The following is a 19129-nucleotide window of genomic DNA, read 5'->3' as shown; positions in this document are numbered from 1 at the left end:
AAGACACTTTCTTGTAATGAGGTCTGCTTATTGTAAATATCTTGTACTTGTTTGAACACCTTTTAATGCGAACGTTTTCCTTTGTTTTTTTCAGTGTTGGAAAGACACTTTCTTGTAATGAGGTCTGCTTATTGTAAATATCTTGTACTTTTTTGAACACCTTTTAATGTTAAAGTCGGCCTCTGTGCTTTTCAGTGTTGGAAAGACACTTTCTTGTAATGAGGTCTGCTTATTGTAAATATCTTGTACTTGTTTGAACACCTTTTAATGCGAACGTTTTCCTTTGTTTTTTTCAGTGTTGGAAAGACACTTTCTTGTAATGAGGTCTGCTTATTGTAAATATCTTGTACTTTTTTGAACACCTTTTAATGTTAAAGTCGGCCTCTGTGCTTTTCAGTGTTGGAAAGACACTTTCTTGTAATGAGGTCTGCTTATTGTAAATATCTTGTACTTGTTTGAACACCTTTTAATGCAAACGTTTTCCTTTGTTTTTTTCAGTGTTGGAAAGACACTTTCTTGTAATGAGGTCTGCTTATTGTAAATATCTTGTACTTGTTTGAACACCTTTTAATGCGAACGTTTTCCTTTGTTTTTTTCAGTGTTGGAAAGACACTTTCTTGTACTGAGGTCTGCTTATTGTAAATATCTTGTACTTGTTTGAACACCTTTTAATGCTAAAGTTTTCCTTTGTTTTTTTCAGTGTTGGAAAGACACTTTCTTGTACTGAGGTCTGCTTATTGTAAATATCTTGTACTTGTTTGAACACCTTTTAATGCGAACGTTTTCCTTTGTTTTTTTCAGTGTTGGAAAGACACTTTCTTGTACTGAGGTCTGCTTATTGTAAATATCTTGTACTTGTTTGAACACCTTTTAATGTTAAAGTCGGCCTCTGTGTTTTCAGTGTTGGAAAGACACTTTCTTGTACTGAGGTCTGCTTATTGTAAATATCTTGTACTTGTTTGAACACCTTTTAATGTTAAAGTCGGCCTCTGTGTTTTCAGTGTTGGAAAGACTCTTTCTTGCACTGAGGTCTGCTTATTGTAAATATCTTGTACTTGTTTTTAACACCTTTTAATGCGAACGTTTTCCTTTGTGTTTTTCAGTGTTGGAAAGACTCTTTCTTGTACTGAGGTCTGCTTATTGTAAATATCTTGTACTTGTTTGAACACCTTTTAATGTTAAAGTCGGCCTCTGTGCTTTTCAGTGTTGGAAAGACTCTTTCTTGTACTGAGGTCTGCTTATTGTAAATATCTTGTACTTGTTTGAACACCTTTTAATGTTAAAGTCGGCCTCTGTGCTTTTCAGTGTTGGAAAGACTCTTTCTTGTACTGAGGTCTGCTTATTGTAAATATCTTGTACTTGTTTGAACACCTTTTAATGCGAACGTTTTCCTTTGTTTTTTTCAGTGTTGGAAAGACACTTTCTTGTACTCAGGTCTGCTTATTGTAAATATCTTGTACTTGTTTGAACACCTTTTAATGCGAACGTTTTCCTTTGTTTTTTTCAGTGTTGGAAAGACACTTTCTTGCACTGAGGTCTGCTTATTGTAAATATCTTGTACTTGTTTGAACACCTTTTAATGCGAACGTTTTCCTTTGTTTTTTTCAGTGTTGGAAAGACACTTTCTTGCACTGAGGTCTGCTTATTGTAAATATCTTGTACTTGTTTGAACACCTTTTAATGTTAAAGTTTTCCTTTGTTTTTTTCAGTGTTGGAAAGACACTTTCTTGTACTGAGGTCTGCTTATTGTAAATATCTTGTACTTTTTTGAACACCTTTTAATGCGAACGTTTTCCTTTGATTTTTTCAGTGTTGGAAAGACTCTTTCTTGTACTGAGGTCTGCTTATTGTAAATATCTTGTACTTTTTTGAACACCTTTTAATGTTAAAGTCGGCCTCTGTGCTTTTCAGTGCTGGAAAGACTCTTTCTTGTACTGAGGTCTGCTTATTGTAAATATCTTGTACTTGTTTGAACACCTTTTAATGCGAACGTTTTCCTTTGTTTTTTTCAGTGTTGGAAAGACTCTTTCTTGCACTGAGGTCTGCTTATTGTAAATATCTTGTACTTGTTTGAACACCTTTTAATGCGAACGTTTTCCTTTGTTTTTTTCAGTGTTGGAAAGACTCTTTCTTGCACTGAGGTCTGCTTATTGTAAATATCTTGTACTTGTTTTTACACCTTTTAATGCTAAAGTTTTCCTCTGTGCTTTTCAGTGTTGGAAAGACTCTTTCTTGTACTGAGGTCTACTTATTGTAAATATCTTGTACTTGTTTGAACACCTTTTAATGTTATAGTCGGCCTCTGTGTTTTCAGTTGTTAAGACATCTCCATAGAGACTGCGTCAGCTTCCAAAAAGACAAAAAACAAACTAAAAACCAGCAACAAACAACTTAAACATTTACAAAGAAAGAACAATACAGTATCCACATCTGAACCAAAGCGTAAAACAGTGAAATGTGGATTATTAAATATTAGGTCTCTCTCCTCCAAGTCTCTGTTAGTACATGACTTAATAATTGATCAACAAATTGATTTACTGTGACTTACAGAAACCTGGTTGCAGCAGGATGATTATGTTAGTTTAAATGAATCAACACCCCCGAGTCATTCTAACTACCAGAAATCTCGAAGCACAGGTCGAGGGGGCGGTGTGGCAGCAATTTTTCACACCAGTCTAGTAACTAATGAAAGACCAAGACAGACTTTTAATTCATTTGAAAGCCTGATGCTTAACATTGTCCACCCCAGCTGTAAAACTCAGAAACCAGTCTTACTTGTTATCATCTATCGTCCACCTGGGCCTTACACAGAGTTTCTGTCTGATTTCTCAGACTTTATATCTAATTTAGTTCTGAGCTCAGATAAAATAATTATTGTGGGTGATTTTAACATCCATGTTGATGCTAAAAATGACAGCCTCAACATGGCATTTAATCTGTTGTTAGATTCAATTGGTTTCTCTCAAAATGTAAAAGAACCCACCCACCACTTTAATCACACTCTAGATCTTGTTTTAACATATGGCATAGAAACTGAACATTTAACAGTGTTTCCTGAAAACCCTCTCCTGTCTGATCATTTCTTGATAACATTTACATTTACAATAATTGATTACACAGCAGTGGAGAGTGGACTTTATCAAAGTAGATGTCTTTCTGAAAGCGCTGTAACTCACTTTAAGAATATAATCCAGCCACTGTTATCATCGTCAATGCCCTGTACCAACACAGAGCAGAGCAGCTATCTGAACGCTACCCCAACAGAGGTCGATTATCTTGTTAATAATTTCACCTCCTCACTACGTACGACTCTGGATACTGTAGCTCCAGTGAAAACTAAGGTCTCTAATCAGAAGTACCTGACCCCGTGGTATAATTCTCAAACACGTACCCTAAAGCAGATGACTCGTAATCTGGAGAGGAAATGGCGTGTCACAAATTTAGAGGATCATCATTTAGCCTGGAGAAATAGTTTGTTGCTTTATAAGAAAGCCCTCCGCAAAGCCAGAACAGCTTACTACTCATCACTGATTGAAGAAAATAAGAACAACCCCAGGTTTCTCTTCAGCACTGTAGCCAGGCTGACAAAAAGTCAGAGCTCTTTTGAGCCAAACATCCCTTTAACGTTAACTAGTGATGACTTCATGAACTTCTTCACAAATAAAATTTTTATCATTAGAGAAAAAATTACCAATAATCATCCCACAGATGTAATATTATCTACAGCTACTCTTAGTACCATTGATGTTAAGTTAGACTCTTTTTCTCCAATCGATCTTTCTGAGTTAACTTCAATAATTACTTCCTCCAAACCATCAACGTGTCTTTTAGACCCCATTCCTACAAAACTGCTCAAAGAAGTCCTGCCATTGATTAATTCTTCGATCTTATATATGATCAACCTATCTCTAATAATCGGCTATGTACCACAGGCCTTCAAGGTGGCTGCAGTTAAACCTTTACTCAAAAAGCCATCTCTAGACCCAGCAGTCTTAGCTAATTATAGGCCAATCTCCAACCTTCCTTTCATATCAAAAATCCTTGAAAGAGTAGTTGTCAAACAGCTAACAGATCATCTGCAGAGGAATGGTTTATTTGAAGAGTTTCAGTCAGGTTTCAGAGTTCATCACAGCACAGAAACAGCTTTAGTGAAGGTTACAAATGATCTTCTTATGGCCTCTGACAGTGGACTCATCTCTGTGCTTGTCCTTCTTGACCTTAGTGCAGCATTCGATACTGTTGACCATAATATCCTATTAGAGCGATTAGAACATGCTGTAGGTATTACAGGTATTGCACTGCAGTGGTTTGTATCATATCTATCTAATAGACTCCAATTTGTGCATGTAAATGGAGAGTCCTCTTCACACACTGAGGTTAATTATGGAGTTCCACAGGGTTCAGTGCTAGGACCAATTCTGTTTACATTATACATGCTTCCCCTAGGCAGCATCATTAGAAGACATAGCATACATTTTCATTGCTATGCAGATGACACCCAGCTCTATCTGTCCATGAAGCCAGATAACACACACCAATTAGTTAAACTGCAGGAATGTCTTAAAGACATAAAGACCTGGATGGCCACTAACTTTCTGCTTCTTAACTCAGATAAAACTGAGGTCATTGTACTAGGCGTTGAAAAGCTTAGAAATATGGTATCTAACCAGATTCTTACTCTGGATGGCATTACCTTGGCCTCCAGTAACACTGTGAGGAACCTTGGAGTCATTTTTGACCAGGATATGTCCTTCAACGCACATATTAAACAAATATGTAAGACTGCGTTCTTCCATTTGCGCAACATCTCTAAAATTAGAAATATCCTGTCTCAGAGTGACGCTGAAAAACTAGTTCATGCATTTATTACTTCCAGGCTGGACTACTGCAATTCATTATTATCAGGATGTCCAAAAAACTCATTGAAAAGCCTTCAGCTAATCCAAAATGCTGCAGCAAGAGTACTGACAGGGACTAGAAAGAGAGAGCATATTTCTCCTGTTTTGGCTTCCCTTCATTGGCTTCCTGTTAAATCCAGAATTGAATTCAAAATCCTGCTTCTCACATACAAGGTCTTAAATAATCAGGCCCCATCTTATCTTAATGACCTTGTAGTACCATATCACCCTATTAGAGCACTTCGTTCTCGCTCTGCAGGCCTACTTGTTGTTCCTAGAGTATTTAAAAGTAGAATGGGAGGGAGAGCCTTCAGTTTTCAGGCCCCTCTTCTGTGGAGCCAGCTTCCAGTTTGGATTCGGGAGACAGACACTATCTCTACTTTTAAGATTAGGCTTAAAACTTTCCTTTTTGCTAAAGCATATAGTTAGGGCTGGATTAGTGGACCCTGAATCCTCCCTTACATATGCTCACTATGTGTTAATAGACCTCTCTGCATTGAATCATATCTGTTATTAATCTCTGTCTCTCTTCCACAGCATGTCTTTTATCCTGTCTTCCTTCTCTCACCCCAACCGGTCGCAGCAGATGGCCGCCCCTCCCTGAGCCTGGTTCTGCCGGAGGTTTCTTCCTGTTAAAAGGGAGTTTTTCCTTCCCACTGTCGCCAAAGTGCTTGCTCATAGGGGGTCATATGATTGTTGGGTTTTTCTCTGTATCTATGAAGCGCCTTGAGGCGAATTTTGTTGTGATTTGGCGCCATATAAATAAAATTGAATTGAATTGAATTGAATTGGAGAGTAAATTATTCAGGAGAACTCTCCCCTTACATTAACTGCCCTGTTACTGTACCACCTTAATAAACCTTGGTGAAGCAAAATGTCTTGTGCTTAAGACTCTACATGAAAGTTAAAATATATATGTTCAGTGCACATAGATATATAGTAAATATAGTTACACATATATAGTTATATAGCTATACATATCACACAAAAATCCACCACAAAACCTATACTTTGTTCCGTGCGAGAACGCCATTCAAATGCATGTAGCAGTGAGAAACGCACTGTCTTGGCAAAGAAAGCGTTTTTGTACAACTTCATAAAGATAGCTGTAACTGTTGATAGAAGACTCAGATACACATATTTATGGCGTTATCTTATAAAATCCAGTATCCCCGTGTTGGGCAAACAGGTTTTGCAGCTGTTTGAGTTAAGATTTTCAAGTTATTCACAAGGTGAAAACCTATACTTTGTTTCGTGCGAGAACTCCATTCAAATGCATGTAAAAGTGAGAAATGTATGGGCAGAAATCTGTGCCATCAGAAACTGAATATGAATAAGTTAAATTTGAATTTGAATTGCTCAGATTGAATCTGAATTGTAACTTGAATAAATGCTTTTAAAAACTGAATATGAATTATCCTAATTTGAAATTCAATTTATTGGTTTGAAAATGATCATCACTAAATTGAAATTGAATTTTATATTTTGAAAATGAATTAATTTGCTATGAAACCGTATTTTATCCTTTAAAAATTTAGCTCTTGAATAATTTCAGATTCACTTCTCACCATTCAGTTTCAGTTCTACAATTCAATTTCAGTTCCAAAATTCAGTTTTTTGTGACTTACATCTGGTTCCGGTTCAAGAGTAATGACCGCAGATTAATAGAACTACATTTTACTAGCGGACCGAAAGTGTTACTGACGGGAATCTACAGGTCTTGAGCTGAATTAAGACTTCAGAAGTCATTCGTCATGTCGAATGACCAGCGGATAAACTCTCAAGTTGGTAATAAATGTATAACATGTAGTGATGAGTAGATGAGGCCTCGTGAAGCGTCTCAGCACATTCCCCAAACTGTATCGACACTGTGTCGACACAGTTTTGCTCTTTTGCTCCATACTGACACCTGCTGGACCTTAAATATCATTGCAGGCAACTTACTTGACTCACAACAGACACTGATTCAATGACCTAGTCATACTTGTATACACTGTAAGGTATTGTACTTTCCATGGAATCATTTTATATCTTCTATATTACAAATATTGTAGACATCTTTAAAATATATTATGAATGACATATGTAATATTGCCCATTTGACTCAGAGTTTATTATAAATTTCTATTCAGAAAAATAGGTTTATCCAATGTTTTTGCATTCAGTCTATTGTGTTTTTATTTTTTGTTTTTACACCATTTCCCCAGCTTTGGAAAACTCACAGGAACAGATGAAGCTGGGGAACACAAAAGCTGTAAAGCCAGGTGGATAAGGTTCTGATAAGATGTCTTCCTATTCCCTCAGTACGTTACACTCTCTCTCCACAATACTAAGGGGTTGGCAGTCCTTTATAATAAAATTCAGGACTGCCTGGTCCAGAGCAGTCTTCCTAGATGCTTGATTTGAAAATAATAAAACACACATTAATTTAAAAAAAAAATGATGATAAAGATGTTCAGTGTCTATATAGGCCTACCAGTGTTCATTCTCGGTGTGTTTGTCTCCTCATTTTCATGTTTGGCTCTGTAATGCCTAAACACTGAGGAGGTGCTTTTGTTTTTGTCAGAAAGCTCCGCAGAACAGATGCGACATTTAACCTGCATAAAATGAAATAAATAATTTACACTTCAAGTCACAATGCTGTTTTTTTTTCTATTCTGATAGATTACACTGAAACAAAGACAAACTATTACCTTATTTGCAGTTAAAAGATCAAAATGATCCCACACAGCAGAAACATTTTTGTATTTCGGGCTCCATTTTGTTATGGAGAGATGTGTTTTGTTTTTGTTTTTTTAATCTTTGCGAGAGTAATTTTGTGGGGTTTTTTTTGGTGGCGGCTCATTCCGTTGGCGGATGCGGTACCTTTTAAACACAGTTTGGCGCGTTGGCAATGAGCGATACAGCAGCTGTGTCGATCACGTGACTTTTTCTTAAAGCGACGCACGATACTGGCATTGCTAGGTGAGCTTGATACAAGCGTCGGTGCGTCAGTGTTGCTGGACCCATCACTAATAACATGTATAAGAACAAGCGTTATGTTAACAAATGATAGCCGTACAGTTTCTTTTATGCTTATTGCAGCTGTTAGCTAAAAACGCTAATTTAGCGTAGTTTGCGTTGGATTCAGCTTTGACAAACAAATATGATCGACTGTTTCTAGTAGAATTTCAAAGTTGTCATCTTGGACCCTGTCAGAGCCCTGTATGCTTGTAGAGACCCCTACAGTAGGGAAACATGCAAAACGGTGTCCAAACCTTTGTATTTGAGCTTTATTTATGTCTTACACAGCATCCCAACTCTTTAGCTAATTTAATAACTTTAGCTAAAGTGAATAGTTAGTGTAATTCATTAGTGCAGCATTACTGGATTACCTCTTTTTGAAGTGATATAATATGATATACAACTATCACTGAAACAGCAAACTTTCGTTCTAAAGTTCGTTCTACACGGTGCATTTCAAGGTCCTGTACCCATCTGTCGGTAAACTGTACCTGGGCTTGTTGCAGTGACCTGAAGTTACTAAACGTCATGTGTATGCACTCACTCCAAGAACGTATAATTATAAATATGAACGTGGTGAAAGTTGGGCAGCACGCTAACGTATTCTGTCCACTCTGTGTGCTCGTGAGGGTCTAAACCTTTCACTCCTTTGATTTTTTCCTCGTATCTTTTCTTTGACTTTTCATCAAGTCTGTCTTTGTACGGACCGGCATTGTTCTCCTTCGTTTTGTACATAACTTTTTTGGGGGACAAAGAAAAAGCAAGAAGGTATTGGAACCGGAGAATGAACGTTTTGCGGTGCTGCAAATGCTTGCATTTGATGCGGTACTTGGATTGTTTTGCCACGAGTTCCCGGCATGCAATGCGCGAAAGTCACGTGGTCTGTCAATCTCTATAGCACCCATTGTGCAACGTCCATGCATAAAACAAGCGTATCGGTGGGCGTGGAAACCCTCATCAGATGGACATTCACCGCTTTCAGACCTACCCTTCTGCGGTGTGGATTTATCTGATTGGCGTTAAACGTTTTCCGCTCTTCTCTGATTGGCCAAGTGAGCTCGCAGAATAGAAACTGGCACCTAGCAGCTAGATACGCCGTCTTCTCCTGCAGTGCATCGTTCGGCTTCCTCATCTCTGGTTGTGTCGTGGATCTTAAACTCAATACGGTAGGCGTTTGTAGTACTGAATTAAACAGCGCTTACTGCAGAACACAATGATGGCGTCGTGCAGGAAAGAAAGAAATACTCGGCGGCTCCTTCTTTTTTGTTGTTGTGTTGCTGCTGCTGGGATTAGCCGTCATCTGTCCAAAGAAGAAAAATAAAAGGGGGGATGGTGACAAAGTTGAAGTAACGCGTTTTTCTGTTTGCGTTGCAATGAAATACACTTTTGTGTCGGCTGTTCATTCAAATTAAATTGCGGGTAGCTTAAGCAAACCGACATAGTGGCCATTCAGGCCTGATATCCACAGCCAACACCTCCTTCCTGGTTTCATGTTTCATGTCACAGCTCTGGACACTTTAAGCATCTTGTGAATGAATTCATTCATAGTCTACAGACCTTTTCCCCCCTCTTGGGTATCGGCATCATCATTTGACAAATTGTTGTGTAATAATAATCTCTCTCGAGTCACTTGAGTAATCAGAATAAGTGTCAGAGTAACTTATTTGTTTTTGTCCTCTTCATGGTCATTCTATTGTGACAGATGTCTCCCAAGATCAAGGCTGGCTCTGTGGTGGAGATGCAAGGAGATGAAATGACTCGGGTCATCTGGGAGCTCATTAAGGAGAAACTCATCTTTCCCTACCTGGAGCTTGAAGTGCACAGGTGAATACACCTGTACTACTACACTGTGTAAAGATCCCGTTGTTCTAGCAGCTCAGTGCACTCAGATTGCTTAGATTTAATGGTTTCTTTTTAAATATACTTTTGTTTACATGACAGTGGTGCAGTGGTAAGTACTCCCAGCAGGGATCGTCTTAGTAAAACAGAATCAAAAACGGAATTCAAGCAACACTTTCTGCATGCCTGGTACTTATTGTTTATTGTTGTTATTGTTTGAATTCTTGCTTTAATGCATCCCCCATCATTGACCTTTGCCCTGAAAATACATTCCCCCCCACCCGAAAGGTGTCTAATGGTTCAGCTGCAAAGCAGAATATACTAACTGCAGCTGCCACCTCAGAAAAAAAATCACCATTGCATTAAAAGCTGTTTACAAAAGTCTTGTAATCAAGAAGACAATGAAAAGTTTCAACAAGTATTATTAAATCAAATGCAATGATGGGTGATATTGTAGATCAGAAATGTCCAAACAAAGTAACAACGATAATTGGTAGTATAATATCCATTTGCGTCATCGGTTTCTTAATTTGACCTTCCTCTACTTATCTGTTTCATAGACTTTGCACTGTTGTTAACCATCCACGATAGTACAATGGTTAGAACTCCCACCACACAGTCAGGTGGTTCACTATGCTGGGCACGGAATTCTTGGAAGCACATATTCCAAGAATTCCAGATTCCAAAGAATGTGGAGAAAAGCAACATCACATCAAACCACTCAGGTCAACAGTCTTTCATGTCTGCCTCTCCCCTCATCGGTTCATTCATGTGGCTTGGATTTTCAGTTGAGGGAGGAGGGAAGTAGGTAAAAGGTCAAAGCCACTTTCATACAAAGCCAGCACACAAGATAATTGCCAAAGAGAAGTTTAAGGACACTGAGCTGGTTTTCAGCCCCTTCTCTAACTGTTTGTTAAAGCTGTGAGGTTTCTCAAGTATAACAAGTGGAGCAAACCGATCCAGTTATGCTGGCAGAGTGCCTGCTTTCGTTGCACAACTGATTCCTTTTTTTGCTTTCTTCGTGTTGCTTCGTTACAGTGGCAGTGCCTAAAAGAAAATGGAACAGAGGGTTAATAGAAAGTCTCCTTCATAAGAATGCTGTGTCAGGGCCTGCAGGCAAGAAAATTGCCTTCATAATGAAGTGCAAAAAGCTCTGGCAGCAGTTCAAATTATTCCATAATCAGATTCACTTTCACCACTCATTCAAGTCATTCATGTCCTTTGACACAGTTATTGTGTTCCACATCACAGCAGGTACACTTTGACATTCTCCGCTTTGCTTTTCACTCGGCTAAATCAATAGCATAGTGTTCGGTAGTTAGTGCACTGGGGTCTGCTGCTAAGTTATGTGTAAATACTTGTAACGCTCATAGCATTCAGTGCCTCTGCTGCTGAGATTAATAATGTTCTCTGTGTGTGTTTGGTCCCTGTCTTCATTCCTAATCTCATACTCTAATTCTTAGAAGCACACAAATAGGGCTGCACGATTAATCGTTAGAAAATCGCAATCTCAATTCATACTTATGTGCGATCTCATTTCAAAATGACAACGATTTTTTAAAAAAAAGAAAAGAAAAAAAGACGACGGCGATTGTACCGCATTTTGATCCGGGACGTAATCTGCATGAAAACAAGCGCTCACTCTTCCTGCTCAACCAATGACAAGGGCGGAGCCTTATACCATGTGATGCAGAAGCTGGCTGCTAAAATTGGCAGGGAAAAAACAACGGAGAGCACGTCAGGGATGACGAGAAAGTGACAGGAGAAAATCCGTCCCGGTCAACCACCCAAACATCAATAACGGGAACCTCATACAGCGCTTCCCTATACCCGTCGAACTCCCGCAGGCACAAAGAAATTACGGAGGCTATCACTTATCACCTGACCAAAGATATGGCTCCCATCAACACTGTGCAAAACGAGGGATTTAGGAAAGTGATCAACACCCTAGACAAACGCTACGCAGTGCCGTCCCGCAACTATTTTTCTATTGTTGCACTACCTGCTCTATACACGCAGTGTCGAGCAACGGTGGAGACGGAATTTCAAGCAGTACAACATTTTGCGGCAACAACAAAACGTGAGACATTTATTGTTTTTATGTTCAGTCTCAACTGTTACGAAGTTGATGTGCAGTTAATAAGCGCAATAAATATTTATACCGGAAAAGAAAATCGTGAGAGAATCGTGATCTCAATTCTAAGCAAAAAAATTGTGATTCTCATTTTATGCAAAATCGTGCAGCCCTACACACAAATATTCTCAATTATAATTACTAATCAGTTATATTTACTAATCTTTTGAGCCCTGTAGTACTTACTACCACTAGCTCCCCAGTATAGTGGTTTACACCATACCCTAATAAGCAAAAAGAGGCAAAAACCCTTGGCAATGTGTGATGAAGGGCATTGAGCATAAAAGTTTACTAAGTCACACATGTGGAGCTGCGTCCTGGTGACACCTTGTGAAGGAACAGCTAAAATGCTTAAAACATTCTTTGCTTTTTGTACTAAAACTTTGAGGTTTTTATTGACAGTCTAGGTACATTTCCAAGACATTATAAATGTATGTGTTAGCTTTCTCTCGGCACCATTAATCATGTTCTCTTAATCTCCCCTTGCAAAGCTATGACCTTGGGATGGAGAACCGAGATGCAACTGACGACCGGGTGACAGTTGAGGCAGCAGAGGCAGTCCACCGTTACAATGTGGGCATCAAGTGCGCCACCATCACGCCGGACGAGAAACGTGTGGAGGAGTTCAAGCTCAAGCAGATGTGGCGCTCACCCAACGGGACCATCCGTAACATCCTCGGGGGCACGGTGTTCAGGGAGGCCATCATATGTAAGAATATCCCCCGCCTGGTGTCCGGCTGGACCAAGCCCATCATCATCGGCAGACATGCCCATGGAGATCAGGTACCCTATCGGTCCCACTTACTGAAAACTTTGAAGTATGCATGCTAAGGTGGGGATATATGGTCTGTGAATCTCTAGTCAAGATTTCACACATCTTATGTAAGTTTTTCAAAGTCTCCAAAAAAATAAGATTGTAATTATAATAATAAAAATAATAATGGATTGGATTTATATAGTGCTTTTCAAGACACCCAAAGCGCTTTACAATTCCACTATTCATTCACTCACACATTCACACACTGGTGGAGGCAAGCTACAATTGTAGCCACAGCTGCCCTGGGGCAGACTGACAGAAGCGAGGCTGCCATATTGCGCCATCGGCCCCTCTGGCCATCACCAGTAGGCGGTAGGGTAAAGTGTCTTGCCCAAGGACACAACGACCAGGACAGAGAGCCCGGGGATCGAACCGCTTCCGAATGCGCTTCCCAACCCCCAGCGCCACGGTCGCCCCAAATTATAGAGAATTTCATTCCAACAGTATTTAAAAATGGCAACCTACAAATGAATATGTGACACAAAGACACCTTTTTTCATTTTTTAAGATGTAAAACTACTCAGATTTGTGTAGTTTCATGTCGTGTATATTATTGTGTCAATAGGACGTTGAGGAAATGACTCAATGTCCTGTTCTAGAGTTAGTTTACTGTAGAAGTCTGTTTATGCCCTACAGATTTATAGAGCATCTGTGAAGGTAAGATGGCTCAGGCAAATTAGTATTTAGAAGGAGGTAGGGAGGTGACAATGAAAGAAAACTCTGATAAGAACAAAGAGTCAAGCCTGTAGGAAAGTGTCTCCAGACATCACATTAATTTGCAAAGCCACACATTTATTCAAACCCTTGCATTAGAAGCAGGATGTGTATTCTACACCAAAGAGCAAAGAGTAGTGAGTCTGTCTTCATCTAGTTTTAGTGTGAAATAGTATTTTCATGGTTTATGTTTTGGCAAAGAAAAATAATGCCCATAGTTTTCTGAAGTTTTCCAAATGAGGTTAAAATAAAATGTGTTTTAAACTAAAACTTCATCTTAATTATTGTTACCATTTCGGGGGCTGCCTGTAATTTTCTACCACACTTCTGTAACTGATCTTTCCCTCCATCAGCTGATGTATGAGCTCAGGGAATTGACAGTTATATCGGACGTTGTGGGCTTGTTAGGAGTGACTTGGTCAATAATTAGGTTTCATCAGCTGTCCTTTGGACCACAGTGTACCACCTCAACAGCCACAGAAGTAAATCACAGGTTGGTTCATGGTGCATAGCCAAAGTCAACAGTTCTGCTTCCAGTTGGGTGACGTATCAGATGGGTGCTGGTTACATAATATCTGTTAGATGTCAGAAAGAACAATGCTGTACACTGTGACTAGTCCTCTTTAGGTGTTTATGACAGTCTTTCTTGCTGTTCTTATATATGTTGGGGATTGTATCTTTTTTTCTTACTCACTGTTCTCCCTACAGTACAAAGCGACAGACTTTGTGGTGCCTGGGCCTGGGAAAGTGGAGATGACCTACACACCCAAAAATGGAGAGCCTGTCAAATATGTTGTCCATGAGTTTGAGGGTAAGAAGCCAGTCATACATATATATATATATATATATATATATATATATATATATATATATATATATATATATATATATATATATATATATATATATATATATATATATATATATATATATATATATATATCCAAACCATTTACCACATGCAAAAGGTCTGATTGTTTAAAATAAATAAACAAATATTCTATTGAATCTACTCTTTACTGTCTCCATCTTATCATCAAGCTTCTCTGTAGTATAAAACCATATCTTGCATGTCCACCCCACAGAGTGTATATAAAACAAGGATTTAGAAGAGCTGACAGCTTGTTTCCTCCATATTGTTTTATAGTACAGTTTCAAAACTAGCAAGTTTGGTAGAAAATTCAAAAAGTCTGTTAGTACAATTAACCTTATATTGTATGGGTTTTATTGTGAAATACTGTGAAAGATGATATCTTTGTTCATGCTCTATTGATATGTTCAGGTTTAACACTGAATGAACTGAAATAAATTTTAAATGGAGTATTTTTCCAAGTTTGTCCAAGATTGTCTGCCTTTAAAGTCGATAATTCGTGTGAATTTAGTCTGTCTGTATGTCTATTTGTTTGTGTCTATCCAGGCACAGGTGGTGTGGCCTTGGGAATGTACAACACAGATAAGTCCATCAGGGATTTTGCTAATAGCTCTTTCCAGATGGCTCTGTCCAAAGGCTGGCCTCTATACCTCAGCACCAAGAACACCATCCTGAAGAAGTACGATGGACGCTTCAAAGACATCTTTCAGGAGATCTATGAGAAGTAAGGACAGCACATGCACACGCAGCTTATGCAAACATCCTTGTAGCAGACATGGGCCAGAACTGTGTTGTCCACCTTCTTGTGTGCTTCAGAGAGTATCGTGCTCAGTTTGAGGCCAAGGGCATCTGGTATGAGCACCGTCTCATTGATGACATGGTGGCCCAAGCCATGAAATCTGAGGGAGGCTTCATTTGGGCCTGCAAGAACTATGATGGAGATGTACAGTCTGACTCTGTGGCACAAGGTTGGTTTAAAAAGGAGGTTCAGATCAGAAGTTATGTGAAAAACCATGCGGAAACTTAAATAATAAAAGCCTAAAAAAATTGCAGTGTACTGTAGACTAATGATATTCAGATGTTAATGTAGATTTTGGTTGTCCCTGTGTTTTAGGCTACGGCTCCCTGGGCATGATGACCAGTGTGCTTATCTGTCCTGATGGACGTACAGTAGAGTCAGAGGCTGCCCATGGCACAGTGACTCGACATTACAGACTACACCAGCAGGGAAAGGAAACCTCCACCAATCCTATTGGTAGGCTCAGATTGTGGAAAAGTGATCGTATGTGATTTTATGTCTAAGGTTATCTCTAGGTTAGTTATCTAATGCATGCTCTTTCACTGTGTGTCTGTTTCCTACAGCCTCCATCTTTGCATGGACACAGGGCCTGCTTCACCGGGCAAAGCTTGATAACAATGCCGAGCTGCGAGTGTTCTCTGAGGCGCTGGAGGCTGTTTGCATCGAGACCATTGAGGCTGGTTTCATGACCAAAGATTTGGCTATCTGCATCAAAGGCCTTGCAAAGTTAGTCATATGCAATGTACATTCATATAAGGATATTGAGCTGTTAGATTAGTATGTAATTAGATCTTACAATACATTCTTGATACAGTCTCAGAACTTAGAAATAATTAAAAATACATAAGAGTGGGCACCACATACAGTGGTGGCTTCAGGACAGCTCCATTTCAAAATGTACCTGATTGGGGCATCCGTAAATTAAAGTTTAATTCAATCAGGTTTTTAAATATGTTTGAGCTCTTTTCAATATAGAGCAGTTATGCGTTTTCTTTCCTATAGTGTTCTGCTAAATATAAAATATTACAATTGTGGATGTTCAAAATTGTCTTTGACACACTCCAGAAACTAAGCATGCAGAAAGAACAAAACAAAGGAAAAAAAACTCTTAATGTATTAAATATTCGTTTCATTTATTTTACCTCTTACTATGATTTACTCACCATTGTCCTTTTTCCTATGTAACATAATCATAATTATTGGGTATTAATCAACCAAGTTTTGTGTGACGGGAGATGTGACAGCTCCCAACCTCTTAAGTATTGTTTGGCATTTCAAAAATGAGCTTGTCGAATAATTACAGTGAATTTTTACTAATAGTACAAAAAGATGCAGACATATGCTTACGTTTATAGAGCCCAACTGTGGCAAAGCGTATGCTCACATAAGCCTTTACAGCAGCTCAGTATGCCTGTAATAATAAAAAAAAATTTCAGCACCATTCCTCGTCTTGGAAACAGCGACCACGCATTTATTCATATGAGAAATGGGCCTTAGATTTGATGGCATAAAGGAGCACTAAGTTGTTGCAGTCAAAACTTATTTTGACTACAGTGAACTTGACTTAACGGCGCTTCATAAATGCAGCCTGAATATTTGTCAAAATTAGTCATATTTGGTGATCTCTGAGCTTTTGCAATACTTTAATGCTGACAGTCATCTGTTTTCTGACTCTGTTTGCAGTGTGAAACGTGCTGACTACTTGAACACCTTTGAGTTTCTGGACAAATTGGCAGAGAACCTGAAGATCAAGTTGGCAAGCCAGCCCAAGCTGTGATTTCATCTCCCAGCCTTCAAAGCAGTTTAACACAGACACATATGCATTCAGACACATGCTCACCCACAGAAACACCTACACAGTTACTGGAAGTTTGGGCCCCACCACCCCATGGACAGGGAAGAGTGCACTCTGAATTCCAGGATTGACTCAAAGTCAGTCATCAGTCAGAGAGGGTCAGTCAAGAACAATGCCTTGTCCAGAAGAAAGCAGAATGGGGGCTTCTGATCACAACCTTGGATTGCTACAAGATAAAATTACGCTTGTGACAGTGACGCTGGGCCGTGACCTGATATCTCAGTTCCCTTGTTTACCCTAATTGCACTCAGTTCCCCTGAAGTGATCTGTACCATGCAGGGGGACAGTATTGGTCTGAAAGAGCCTCTGGACCTTCACTGCCTTATACATTTTGTCATCTGTTAATTCTCTTCATCTCTTTCACCTTGTAATTTTTTAACAATACTTCAGGCAAGAGTTTATGAAATAGTGCCAGAAAAACAGAGCAATGTCAGCCTGTATGTAACTAATGAAAATCTCTCTGCACTGCAGGAGAGTGACAATGCATTCAGTGAAGGTTTTACACTAATTGTACTACAATACACAGTTTATGATTTGAAAACAAATGGTATTAAAGTACAATACTTGCTTTTAATTTCTGAATTTTTAATTGTCAGTTTTTAAAGAGCTGTATTTATTTTTCCTTCTTTGTTTGTGTGTACATGTTTATGTGCTCCTCAATTTAGACCCAGTATATTAGATTATTAGATCTTGCCAAAAAAAAAAAAAGCCACATTAAAACTGTTAGTTTGCTATAAACATTACACTTATTCATTCCCGATTTGATAACTCATAATAAATGAGTTTTTCAGTTATTGAGTTTTGGATTTTATATTTAACCCATGGGTGCAAAGTCTATACTGACATACACAAACTGCAGATAGTATGTAGTGTGCACCAAAAGTGGCATAAACAAAACAGAGCATACTGTAGTATCAAGTAAAAGGTGGTGGTCATTGACTGTTATCACAAACAAAATGTTCCCTTGTTTGAACCTCCACAAGTTACACAGACTAGTCAGTAAATATCAACTTACAATCACAGTGTCACACACAGTTGCTGTCACTCATTTATAAGTAACCTACTGCAAGATGATTTCTGTAGCATGTATTTAGCTGCTCTGAAGTTCACAATTTTATTGAAATGCATTTCTTTACATCTTTAGAGTTGCTATTTAAATGGCAGCCCATTTTATCTACTTCTGCAGTGATTTGTTTGGTTGCATGTGCATACATTGAAAGCCTCAAGTCAGGCAGAACAGCAGCAGGTGCAGCAAGACCTCTTTGCACACCAGAAAAGTCAGCACGGACAATACATATCTGATTGTCAGAAATAGCAATTCAATTGAATTCAGTTTTATATCTATAGTGCCAAATCACAGCAACAGTTGTCTCAAGGTGCTTTATATTGTCAGGTAAAGACCCTAATACAAAGATATGATCCCCTATCAGCAAGTTCCTTGGCAACAGTGGGAAGGAAAAAACCTCCAGCAGAACCAGGCTCATAGAGGGGCGGCCAACTGCTGGGAGACAAAAGAAAAGAAAGACGGCGCAAGAGATGGTATAAGGACTGTGTTATATCGCGCTTTGCTACTCTGCAAAGCACTCTCCACAACTTGCCTTATTCACTCATTCACAGGTCATTCATAGGGGACCTGCTCTACTACCTGAGATACAGCCAAGACAGCCAAAGAATGACTAATTATTAAATCTAGAGTCATGTATAAACACATAGTGAGTGAAAAGGTTAATGATGAACAAAGATCATGGGAAGCCCCCAGCAGCCTAGACCTATTGCAGCATAACTGGATTCAGGGTCACCTGATCCAACCCTAACTGTGAGCTTTGTCAAAAAGGATTTTAAAAATGGTAGCGAGGATTACAGAACAACTTGCAGATGCAGGCCAGCAACAGTATGCAGGATTGTTGATAGATTACATTTTCATACATCAAATAAAAAATAACAGAGCACAACCTTGTGGCTCGGTTAGCTTTAGCAGCAAATTGTCTGATGCTGGAGAGAATTTCATCCCTACTTGATTTGAACAGCAGATGGAGCTGCTGCATAAAACCTGTTTTCAAACTCAGTCCTAGTTTTTGAACTGTGACATGCAATTACTTTATCAACGTCAACAGAAAGAGGAATGACTCCACCAATGATGCCACTAACCCTAACCCTCTCTTCCATTCAGCAGCATTATCCTCAGCACTGTGTTTCAAG

The 19129-nt window shown here is 38.9% G+C and overlaps 1 protein-coding gene and 1 long non-coding RNA gene across 3 annotated transcripts; both read left to right on the top strand.

Moving 5' to 3' along the window:
- Positions 1–6: 6 nt before the first annotated feature.
- Positions 7–7294, top strand: LOC146500274 (uncharacterized). 2 transcript variants are annotated; one of them, XR_014869812.1, is made up of 3 exons: positions 7–1708; positions 1811–1910; positions 2013–7294. It is a non-coding gene; the product is annotated as an uncharacterized LOC146500274 (long non-coding RNA). The 2 variants fall into 2 exon arrangements; XR_014869813.1 differs by lacking the exon at positions 1811–1910.
- A 1660-nt stretch (positions 7295–8954) lies between these two features.
- On the top strand, positions 8955–17724 carry idh1 (isocitrate dehydrogenase (NADP(+)) 1). Its single transcript, XM_085135500.1, has 9 exons — positions 8955–9067; positions 9604–9725; positions 12366–12657; positions 14114–14216; positions 14823–15000; positions 15093–15244; positions 15391–15531; positions 15639–15801; positions 16759–17724. The coding sequence occupies exons 2-9, from the start codon at positions 9604–9606 to the stop codon at positions 16850–16852; spliced, it is 1245 nt and encodes a 414-aa protein (XP_084991626.1). The 5' UTR covers positions 8955–9067; the 3' UTR covers positions 16853–17724.
- The last annotated feature ends 1405 nt before the right edge of the window (positions 17725–19129 follow it).

This window comes from Neolamprologus multifasciatus, chromosome 16 (genome assembly GCF_963576455.1).
Source record: "Neolamprologus multifasciatus chromosome 16, fNeoMul1.2, whole genome shotgun sequence".
NCBI classification, from domain to species: Eukaryota; Metazoa; Chordata; class Actinopteri; order Cichliformes; family Cichlidae; genus Neolamprologus; species Neolamprologus multifasciatus.
The sequence above is the reverse complement of the archived record's forward strand: the minus strand, read 5'-3'. Positions and strand labels throughout refer to the sequence as shown.

Coding starts and splice junctions, on each gene's coding strand:
- idh1 (XM_085135500.1), top strand. CDS start 9,604: ATGTCTCCCAAGATCAAGGCTGGCTCTGTGGTGGAGATGCAAGGAGAT. Junction 9,726..12,365: donor CTGGAGCTTGAAGTGCACAG/GTGAATACACCT, acceptor CCCCTTGCAAAG/CTATGACCTTGGGATGGAGA. Junction 14,217..14,822: donor TGTTGTCCATGAGTTTGAGG/GTAAGAAGCCAG, acceptor GTGTCTATCCAG/GCACAGGTGGTGTGGCCTTG.